The sequence below is a fragment of the Anopheles bellator genome, chromosome 2 (assembly GCF_943735745.2).
Source record: "Anopheles bellator chromosome 2, idAnoBellAS_SP24_06.2, whole genome shotgun sequence".
Lineage (NCBI taxonomy): Eukaryota > Metazoa > Arthropoda > Insecta > Diptera > Culicidae > Anopheles > Anopheles bellator.
Genome location: NC_071286.1, coordinates 10,723,206 through 10,734,461, shown reverse-complemented (window position 1 = coordinate 10,734,461; position 11,256 = coordinate 10,723,206). Strand labels below are relative to the sequence as shown.

The window sequence follows — 11,256 nt, the reverse complement described above, 5'->3', positions numbered from 1 at the left end:
AAGCTTTTCCGGGGTTTGGGTGGAGCCGTAGTCCTCGAACGTCGTGTACGAAGAACGGTTACATTTGTTTATAACACCGCCGAACTTAGTTCTAACTGCGCTGATCATTAGAATTAACCATACGTTTAGCGATTATTAGCATTTTTGTTTGATTGTTTTCATATAGTACCGTCGTCAGCGCGAACTCTGACGGAAGAAGACGAGGAGTATAAATAAAGAATTTCACTCGAACCATAAAAGAAAGTACACAACAGAGCTCTGAAGCATGATGCTTTACTGTATAGTATAGTGGGGCGAAAGGTGAACAGCAGAAAATCCATCACAGAGGAGCACTTGAAGCTGGACGGACGGAAAAAGCATGACAAGAATGTGGAAGAACGAATCAGGACAACACGCGGAATATAGGGTTTTTAGATTCACATTCTATTGAGAGCAAAACATTAAGGAACACAAAAAGAAGGCTCACGTCCAGTAAATCATGCAATCATCCGGTTCGTGGGGGCCATAAAAACATTCACGGTCCCCGTGGTGGAGCCTGATCATCATCATCGTTCTCGCCGTTAACCAAAATCGTCGTCGTCGTCGTCGTCGTCATCATTCTTGTATCGGTGTTCATCTCTTTTACCTCAGCAGAAATATGTTAAATGTGTGTTTGTATGTATGCGTGTGTTTGTGTGCACAATGATCCTTAAAGTACTGAAAAACAACCACCCATTACATGACGTTTTCCAATTGTGTATGTGCGGCATCCATCTATAGCTATTAGTGTTTGTATGTTGAATGGTGGCCGATCGTACGATAGTTTGGCAACCCCATGTTTCGAACCGTCCGTCCTTTCCAGCGCATACCAGGGGGTGGTGCTATGTGCCATGCATGATGATGTGTAACTATCGCTCTTCGACCTGTAACTTCGAACATTCTAGCAATCGACGATCACGATCTGTCTCGTGCATGATGTGCATTTTCTTTTCTACTTTAGAAGGGATATTCAGCGATCAGATTCTTCACTGGGACGTGCTTAAGATTTCCTATGATTTCCCATTCCGTTGGGTTCTCGTCAACCAATGCGTGCATTCCACTTCTAGAGACAACTCAAATGATCGCCAACTACTACTACTTTTTGTGCATGAATTTAAATTTAAAAGTGTCTACGGCATTATGGTTGTTTGCAAATGGATCCTACCGCTGCTCGTGAACCGAACGAAAATCAACGACTCCGCAACGCAACTCTTTTGCGTTCTTAATTCTGTGTTTAACCTTTCCGATTTATCTATTCAGCCAATAATGGTTAATTATTGTTGTACTACTTTTCCGTTCTCGATGTGTTACCGTCACACTAGTGACATAAGGGAAGAGGAAAACTTTTTTAAATTACCTGACAAAATTCGTGACGTTGTGAATGGATGGATATGTACTTGTGTGTACGTGTAGCTGTGCATGGTATTGTGCTGTGCCCTCTCCTACTTAAAAGACCCCGAATAGTGCTCCAAGTGGAATAGAAGCCGGTGTCTTTGGCCACAGGTGCTTTTCTACGCAGTCAGCTAATGCAACTGCTACGCTCGACCCAATGGCTACGATCGACCCAAAAGTGGAAATGAATTATCTCAGCCATCGCGAACCTTTCGTGTACACACTACGGCGCATAGTAGACATTGACTTAACGTTCCAAGTTCATATGGATGTTTAATTTCGCCCGTTATGTTCGATCGGCGACGAGGAACACGAGCACAAAACACGGGCCACTTTAAGGCGGTCACTAGACTAAACAACAAAGAACATTGAATGTTTGAGCAGGCGGAAGCAGTCGAATGCGTGAACTCTCAGAGTGAACAAAAGAAAACAAAAACTTATGCAAAAAATAACATAAATGAATAAAAAAACGCAAAAAGTAAAGGATCTCAGCCAAAGAGTAGCTGTGCGTGGTGTGTGTTCATCTTCGATCGGTGCCGATTTCTTAACATCCGAATCGTGAGTGAAAACCTATGTTTTTCGTCGGTAACCACAGGGAAGTGCATTGGAAAAGTTGATTGATTTAAAGCGATCATTCCATGTTGGGAATTTCTGCATTTTTCTTTCGGCCGGGTTCAACCGCAAATGAAACAAAAGTGATGAAAAATGGCTCCGAAATGCTAGTCATCTCGGAGATTGTCATCTGTCCATTTATTGTGCTGTGTTTGAAGCAGGTCACGGTATCTATACAAGCAGGCCACGAAACGGACAAACCACTGCAGGTGAGTGACTTGAGATTTACGGTCAAAACATCCCTGGCGCAAGGGCCGAATAAATAGGGCCTCGTCGTTTTCGTCGTCGCGGTTGTACTTAAACAATAAAAGCGGGAGACTCAAGTGTAAGATTCTTTCGTATGTATCCCTGTGCTCACTCCTGCAGGTCCGCTCCTTTAGCGGCCATTTGTGTCGTGTGGCTGCCCCTGTTGCCATTGGCCGATAAATATCTTACATCTTATGCAATGCATGGACACTTTCTACTTTCGTATCCGAGATTCTGCTGGACCGTAAATCCATTGTCCTTCTACTTGGCGCGACGATGGACCTTCGTGTCGGTAAAGTAATAATTAAAAAAAAAAACATGTACAGTCTAGGCACGGGAGGTACTTTGCGAGTGGGAGGAGGTCGTTTACAGTCGACTGCTCTCGGAAGGGCGCACGCTGACGATGTTCCGGTGACCGTTGACACCGGCGTGCGGCGGAGGCAGATAGTCGTCCGGCTGGAAGGTGTTGTTTTCGTGGCCCATCTCAACGTGGTTACCGTGGCTGGACGGTTCGTGTCCGGTGGTGGCCACTGCGTCCGGCTTCGGCCCGTCCATGAAGAACATCGTGATGAAGAACAGCACCGTGCTGATGCCGTAGAAGCCGGCGTAGAAGAACATCACCGAGCCACGGTAGCCGATGGCCTTGGCAAGCGGATCGACCAGAATCGGCAGATTGCCACCGATGTTGTTCATCACGAACAGGAACACACCGATGGTGGTCGAGCGGACCTGCAGCGGAACGATCTCCACCAGCACGGCAAACACGATACCAAACCACATTTCGGCTGTAAAGACAAACCGTGACAAAGTTAAGCGGATCTTCCGGAACGGCGGCCTTGCTATGACTCACCGAAAAAGTAGCTGATACCGAGCGTGATCATGGCCCACAGTGGCTCGAAGTAGACGGAACCGAATGCGAACGGTGTGGCAAGCAGCTGGCTGATAGCTAGGCAGGCCACCCGCGACCTGATGCCCATTTTGGCTACAAACTTGTCCGAAACCACGCCACCAACGACGACACCGATGCTACCGATGCCGATCGTGACGGCAAACAGCCACCAGCCGAGATCGACGTCCGGGAAGTAGATGTTGTAGTACAGATCGGCGTTGTAAGCGAAGGTCATGCCACCGGAGTGTCGGATCGAGGCGGCCAGCACCAGCAGCAGGACCCGCGGCTGCATCAGGACCTTGTACAGTGAGACCTTCGCCTTGCCCGTCGCATCCTCCCCAATGCTCTTACGCTCCGGCTCTCGCAGTGTGGTTCCGGTGAGCACGGCCATGATCAGGGCCAACACTCCCGTACCGTAGTAGCATATGCGCCATCCCTGCGGAGGAACAAAACGGAGATGAAATTGAAGCAAACGGTCCTCTTGAATCGGCTAAAAGCTTGTTGATCGGCTTACCAATCCACCGATGTCCAGCTTGGTGATGTACCGACCGACCGGGAAAGCGATACCGTAGCCACCGTAAATGCCCCAGTTGAAAATGGCCATCACGAGCGCCCGTTTGCTCTCGGGGAAGATGTCGGACATGATTCCGGTGGCGAGCGGGTTGCAACCGGCCTCCCCGGCAGCCATGACCATGCGCAGCATAATCAGGTGCCAGTACTCCTTGACCGTGCCCTGCAGCAGAATGGCAACGGCAAACACCAGCGTGCAAACGAACAGCATTCGGACGCGGTTGTAGCGATCCGCGGCCACCCCCAGCACGACGCCCATCACCGTGAACACGGCGATAAAGCTGGGGCCGGCCAGCAGCTGGTACTCGAGCCCGAGTCCATTATAGTTCCACTCGCAGTACACCGTTCCGTTAATGTGCTGCTGGTGGCATCTGCAAAAAGCAAAAGGCAATTCCATGTTACCATTCACTGCGAACTTCGGTACGGAAGCAGCGGAGAGCTTTCGGCAAAGGATGTTGGTGAGCTTTTGGCTGAAAGCTCCACGAGTAGATTGGATTGGATCCACGAGATTCGGCAACCGTTTCGTTGCGTTTGGTTGATGGGTTCTACTGGAGCGAACCTACACCTATACTTACTCGTGTTCGATGATAAACTCCGCGCACTGTGCCGGCAGCTCGTGGCGCAGGTAATCGGTGTGGTTCTGCTGGCACGCCTGGTCCCCGTAGTCGAGTTCGATGGCCGTCGCTTTCGATGTGACGCCGATCAGATAGTGGCCCAGCTCGCCGGCAATGTAGCCGATGGTCAGCACCGCCAGCACGTACGGTTTGTACAGGAAGTGCAGCTTCTCCTTCAAGGACGACTGCATTTTGGTTTGGAATGCTGTGGTGTGGTGGTTTCTACGGTGGACACACGTAATAGAGACAGATTCTTTTTTTTAACAAACTTTCACCCAGCAAGGAAGCCGATCTAACCGACAGTTTGATCGATCGTACGAATGGATGACAGACCAGACGGGTGTGTGAGGATGTGTGCGAAGGATCCCACCGATACGCCAGACGAGTGACCCTTCCCGAAAAAGGCCTCTTTGAACGGAGAGTTCCGTTGGGCCATTACTGGTGGACATTCAAATTTAAATAACTTTATAAATAAATTCAGCGCAAACTCGCTCGCTGACATCATTCGCCAAAAAACACGTCGTAAAACACGGAATTATATAACCGAACGAGGATCGTATGCGATCGTGCTGATTTGTGGTGGCCAGGTGCTGGATCGTATTTTAATAGGTGTTTTTAATGTGCTTTGCTTTACGACAAGCGCCATCTGAGGTAACAAATTAACGCATAGAGAGAGAGAGACGAGTCAATGAATCAACCCCAGGGTTCAGTACAGCAAAAAACCAATGGCTAACCAGTTCGTGATTGATTATTTATGGATGAGATGCGGCTTTGGATTGATTTTAAAGCGATGGAGTAATGTGAGATCGGCAATCGGCGCGTTCCGGTACATTAGTTTCGCACGTTTTTAGTTTTCAATTCAAATTCCCCCCCTCTGGCGTAATTTCCGTTGATGGCACGATTTAATTTAATTACTATCAGTGGACGTAGTTTTTTGCATGAACTGTCATTTGCAACCGTTCTTAAAATACTATTAAACATGCAGGATATTGCCATTCGCGATCCTATGATGTGGTGTCACTTTCCACCATTCGAACCGCTAGCCGCTAATTGCTTCCGGAACTGTGTGGCCGGACAACCCCCGCCTGTTGGGACTTCGACGATCTGGTGGGCAACAATCTAAACGCAACAATTTGATAGTAGAACGCCGGATGCATACGGCGCGGGTGCTTAACCTTCGCGCCTATTTTTACAACACACACGATACATTTAAGAAAAAAGGAAGCGAAACGATAATGAGAGCAAAACACACGCAATCCTTTCACTTTCCGTTTCCCAGTTGACGACAACGCCCGCTGAAACGATTAGGGGGTGCAAAAACCCGGTCAGCCAGCGGAACTGGTTTCGAAAAGCACCGCCCGTCGTCGGTCGTAGGCTTGCGGAATGCGCTGTCGCGATCGTAATGCAGTTTTTCAGGTGTAGAACGAACTAGTTTCCGGGGTCTGTGACACACACAAGACGATAGTGCTAGGAGTTTTAAAATTAATATGAGAACGTTGCTGCTTGAGAGTAAGGACTGGATCCTGACACATCCTGACAAGTGTGATAAAGTCCGGTTCCGGTAGGTCTGGTAACTTTTCGAAACGAATTCAACATCGAAGCTGAACAGCACGGTTCAGCAGCAACGTCTCCTTCTTGGCCCATAACTGGCCGCAGCGAGATAATGCTAGTCATCGGATCCGAGTGCTTAGTGTTAATTGGTTGATTAACGGCGAGGTTGATTAGGTTGATCGTGGGGGCCGACACATTCCAGCACAAATTTATGCACAAGTATGATGCCGTCGCAGCTTAAGCCCACATTAAGGTTGTCGCGAAGGCAGTCTAAAACCAACAGCAGGGAATCCGATCCGTAACGACACGGTTGACACGGACATGTCATTCACGGGTGCCCATGTGCCGGATCCTGCACGCCTGCGCTCAGCAGCACGGGGGCCTCCGAGACCCTTTCGTTAAAGTCGGCTGTTGGAGTGTGTAACGTTTGCGTGTGCTATGCGATCTCCAGTTGCGCCCAAGTTCAAGTTCATACACAATACCGACGTTCGCACGTTACGTGCCACCGCGCTGACGGCCAGGTGTTTGCTGCTACTGAACTACTTAATAACCAATCAACAGTCGCCCACGGGCAAAAAGTTAAGTCACTGTCGCGGGGGTAGCAAGGTGATAAACATATTCATAGCTGCGGGGTGCAGCTGGCACTGGTGCCGCAGCATCTTTGCCCCTGCTGTCGGGACATGCGTGAGAAGAGAAAACAGCTATGAAACGTCTTTAAGGCTTAGGCTGACATCAAAATTCAACGGTTTGCAAATTGTAAGCAGCGGCCAGCAAGAGTCCATTAAATAGCCGATCCGAATTTGGATCGTACACGATCTTCGGTAATTTTAAAACTAAATCATTGAAATACACAGATGCATTACGTTCATTTGTTGTAGTGCTGTCCGGCCTGGAGCCACTCCGGGTTGGGGCGAAGTTTTATCGCTAATATGCGACTGCGTCCAACTTTGAAGGATAAAAGGATCGATTACATTAAATCGACTCAATAAATGGTTTGACACCGTTTGACTGGGCCATAATATTCCATTGCACCGGTGTCTGATCGCTTCGTAAGGCCGTGGCGCCCAACCGTGGCGTGGCCATGCAACATTGCCAGAGGGTGCGCGTTTCCTGTGGCAACACACTCGCTTCATGCTAGAGTAAGCGATGAAACGGAAAGTGTTAGCAACGAGCCACTGTTTGCCGAGCGAAGTTTTTTTTGCATTTTTCACCGCTCTTCAGCCATCCGACCGTGGCTAATCGTATTTTTGTTTTATTCCTTCTACTTTTGGCGTCAAAAAACACAGCGCGCGGCGCTGAATCAAGTTCAAGGTGAGACAGAGTGAAGAGGAAACAAAGAAGATCCGAAAGATGACCAGTTTTCTCAGAGACCGGACCACGAGCCGACGTTCAGCCGCCTATCGAGCCACGATCCGGCTAGGGTGCCGGCGTTAGGGTCTGAGACCTTTATGGCCAAAAGAGTCCGGATCCCATTTCCGCATTCTCGGTATTACTGATGAGTTAGAATTTGCTGGGTGTTCTAAAATTTGAGCCCAAATGTCCGAGGGTGGCCAATCAGTTTCGGTTTTTAGTGACTTAATCGTTTGAGTTCTTTATTTTAGCGCAAGTTCCGAAAACGGATACTAGCGCTACGCAAGCACAGCAACCGCACAGCGCGAAGCCAAATGGCGGGGTACATTGATTTCACGATCTAGCTTATTATCCACATTAGCATCACGGCACCGTTGCGATTGGCTTGAACTTCACCGGGGCCATTTGTGACACTTTATGGCTTGCGTCGCGTTTTATTGCGCACCGTTTTTACGGGTTGACACGGTATGATCCGTATCTGAAGGCTCTGGTTCGGTTTTCGGTCGATTACCGGTCCGGGTGGCTCATAAATCGTAGACCGCGCGAAGGTTAGCGCTGCGCGGCCGAGAGTTGGAAGCTTCCTCACGACTCCAGATCTGGCCGGTTCGAGTTTAGTAATTGCAAAACAATAAACCAAACAACGGCGTGTGGTCACCGTGGTGCGGAATGGTTCAAGATTGTAGGTTCCGATCTTGAAAAGCAAAAAGGGGGAAAAATCCCCCTCAAGAGCGACGTGCGATGATAAATGGTTCCGGCACCGGTCGCTGGTATGCGAGGGCACCGCGATCGCCGTCGATGCCGTCGCTGGTGTCCGGATCCGGTGCCGACGCGGATCGTCGACCGTCGACCGTACCGAGTCAGAGGGCAAGTTCAACGTGCCCACGGCACAGATCGCGACAAATTGATTCGGAGACGCAGATTTGGTGCTGCCGGGCACGGGGTGGCACGTCTTGGAAGTAGGTCGTCGATGTTTGTCCCGGGGCGGAAATTAATTATGAATATTATTAGCCGAACGACCTACGGACGGAATGGGGTTGGTTGGAGTGTGAGAATTAAAAACGCCCGCCACACGCCTCGACAGTGGCTGATCATTAATTTGAAGCCTATTACAACACGAACCGATCGGATTAGTTGAAAAATAGTACTGACATGACCTGTCACTCGATCACCAGAAGATCAACTCCTTGTCCTATTGTGGCGAGGTTATGTGAAAATAAATCAACGAATTTCGTGACCGTTCACAACATCAAATGGACGCAAAAGTCGAACTTTAACGTTAAAATTGGCACGGTTATGCCAAACGCGGTTTTCTGCACCCACAACATTTGGGGGTCAGCTGCGCAAAACAGCTGCGTGCGAAACAAAAGTGATGCCGGCGCCGTTCATTAGCCATTAGCCGGCGTGGGTGATCGAACCGGAACCGTTCACTGTTGAACCGGAACTCTTGTCGCTGCGAAGGTCGCTCGGTGAAGTAGTGCCGGGAAGTATCCGTGGTGGCCAATGTAACACGCATAATAACACGGTACCATTTTTTGAAGGTTCGATGCGCGTTCGTTCAATGCAGACCTGATCGAAGTGTTGCACACGGTTAAGGGTTGCAAAAATGAATGGTTCTTGTGTGCGAGAAATGCAATATCTTCATGACAGCTTGAGCTTCGCGACATACTGATTCCATAGATGCCGGAACCTTGGCTTGCTAGATTTAATTATTGTGCGCTCATGATAGAAAAATCTCCCCGACTAACTAATGAACGCTCTTACGCAATACGGCGTCACCGGTGTTGCGGAATTGAAAATCGAAGAGCGAAAAAAACGCTGAAGCTCGACTCTTCAACCTCAACCTCATCAGCAAAGTAATGATAGAGCCAACTGTGTGCAAGCAAAAAGACTTCTGGCAGCGATCGTCATCGACGACGACGACGGCAACGGTGGAGACGATGAGACGGGGGATTTCTTGAAGATCGACCGACCGAAATAATTACAGCTAATGGCAGAAATTGCTCACCTTCGGTTCAGCTGGCGACTCAGGCTCGCGAACCCCTCTGGCTCCGACTCACGTGGACTTCGCTGAACTCCGCTGTCCTGCGGCCCTCGGATAAGTCCGATCCACGGCAGTCAGGATGGACGGACACACAAACACCGACTATTCCCACAAACAGACACACACTCAGTCCTCAGTGGTAAAGCTTTTTCTACCAGCGATTGTTAGCGAAAAATTCTTTCAGCACTTTCAGCACCCACCTCCAGTGAATGTAATATTTTCTTGACCGCTTCGGTTTTTCCTTTCTGGCACACAATCAACACACTAGCGTAGGCTCAGCCTCAGGACGATTCCTAGGCTAATGGATTGGTCAGTTCAGGTTCGGCTGTCACTGCGATTTCGACGCTTCGACCGCCGGTCGAATTTTCAGTGGTGCGAGCTGCTTTCCGACTCTCTACACCAACCAACCGTCTGCGGCGCGATTCGGACACTGACTAAGCCTGCGGTGGCTTCGAGCGCGCCAATATAAGCAAGGAGCCCAACCGGTGGGCTAGAGCGTATGATTCGCGCAAGTCGCGGGGCCATGGAAGGTAACCAGTTTCGGGCCGAGGAAGGTACGAACGAACCCGCCCCACTCTCGTGGATGGCTAATGGGCCCCTCCGGGTTCGTGTTCTAGGGGGCTGACCGCAGAGGCAGCAAGAACTATTCTGGCTCAAGAATGGAGTCCGGACCGGTCGGGGATTGATCTGGGATTTCTTCCGTCTATTCTTACGATCTTTGCTGACTTCCCGCCGTAGATGGCGTCGGTTGACCGTGGACGCCAACATCTAGATGCGGGAGAAGTTCATTCTACTTTCAGGGCTGGTAGTGGTACGATCGTGGGCAAAATCGTATGTACGGCCCGTGTAGGCGACCGTGACCGTGGTGTAGAGGGTCCAGAGGGTCTGCCACGGGAATGCCTGTAGCAACGCATGGCGTGTTTGGCCGCATCGGGGCGGGACAGGGAATCGCGGTGAGTGGCTACCCATTTACTGGAAACCAATACTATGATTATTGTGGCACAAAACAGCGAGTCAGAAGAAAAGTAATGGACCCTCAAGTCGGCCGGACTCTTGGCTCGAACTCCAGAAATGGTTTCGGTCGGGGCGAATGGAGAAACCAACGTAAATAAGATCGTAGCAACCAGACCTCAAGCGCCAAGTCGTTTGTCGTTGTTTGGTCCGCCGTGGCCGATCCGGCTGGCAAGCCGGTTCAAAGGGTTGGCCTGGCGGGTTGTTTGTTGATAGTTTGTTTCTCGGGAAAAATCAATTAGGCGTCCCGCCATGTTGGTAACGTTGCCATGGGCAACATACCTTCGATACGTACGACGGATACACACAAGCACACACAAAAGGCAAGCGGACTGCTACGGGTTGCTTGGTGGTGTGTCGCGTCGTAGTTTCTATTCGCCAGGACTACTCCGTTCCCGGGGGCCACGGGGCCCGGTGTATTTCGCATCATTTCGAAGTTGACCATTTCGGCGTGGAATTTTCCCGCCAACAAAGACCGAACCTTTTGTAATGTAATTATACAACACTGTTTGAGGGATCCCGCTACCGAAACCGATCGTGGACCGTCTGGTCTAACCGGACGGTGGACCGGATCGGTAGTTCCCTTAATTGGTTTGCTAACGATACTTTTGTTCGTGTATTGTACCCATTATCATGTATAATTACAGAAGCAAGAGTTGAAAACACAAGACATGATCCAGCGATGGTGGACCACATTTTTCGGGGTACGACCTTGGGACCCAAGGAAATTGTAATGACTGCCTTGTTGTATCGTGCTTGACGTAAAATTTGACCCAATGCAACCCGTTGACTATACTGATGAAACTAGTAGAGGGTTCTACATGCATTAGCGGTTAGATAGTTGTTTGATTGGGAAAATTTGGAAATCGTTCAATGCTTCCTTCCAATCTTCCTGAACAACCTGCTAGAGGCAGAGCGCGCAAAGTTTTCCGAATAGACATCTCCCCAAGCAACTCCTCAAC

At 49.6% G+C, this 11,256-nt stretch overlaps 1 protein-coding gene across 1 annotated transcript; it reads right to left on the bottom strand.

The window, feature by feature from the left end:
- Window positions 1-2,143: 2,143 nt before the first annotated feature.
- Window positions 2,144-4,609, bottom strand: LOC131209040 (putative metabolite transport protein HI_1104). Its single transcript, XM_058202011.1, has 4 exons — window positions 4,303-4,609; window positions 3,672-4,098; window positions 3,119-3,593; window positions 2,144-3,053 (listed from the first exon to the last, which is right to left on the bottom strand). The coding sequence occupies exons 1-4, from the start codon at window positions 4,530-4,532 to the stop codon at window positions 2,635-2,637; spliced, it is 1,551 nt and encodes a 516-aa protein (XP_058057994.1). The 5' UTR covers window positions 4,533-4,609; the 3' UTR covers window positions 2,144-2,634.
- Between the last annotated feature and the right edge of the window lie 6,647 nt (window positions 4,610-11,256).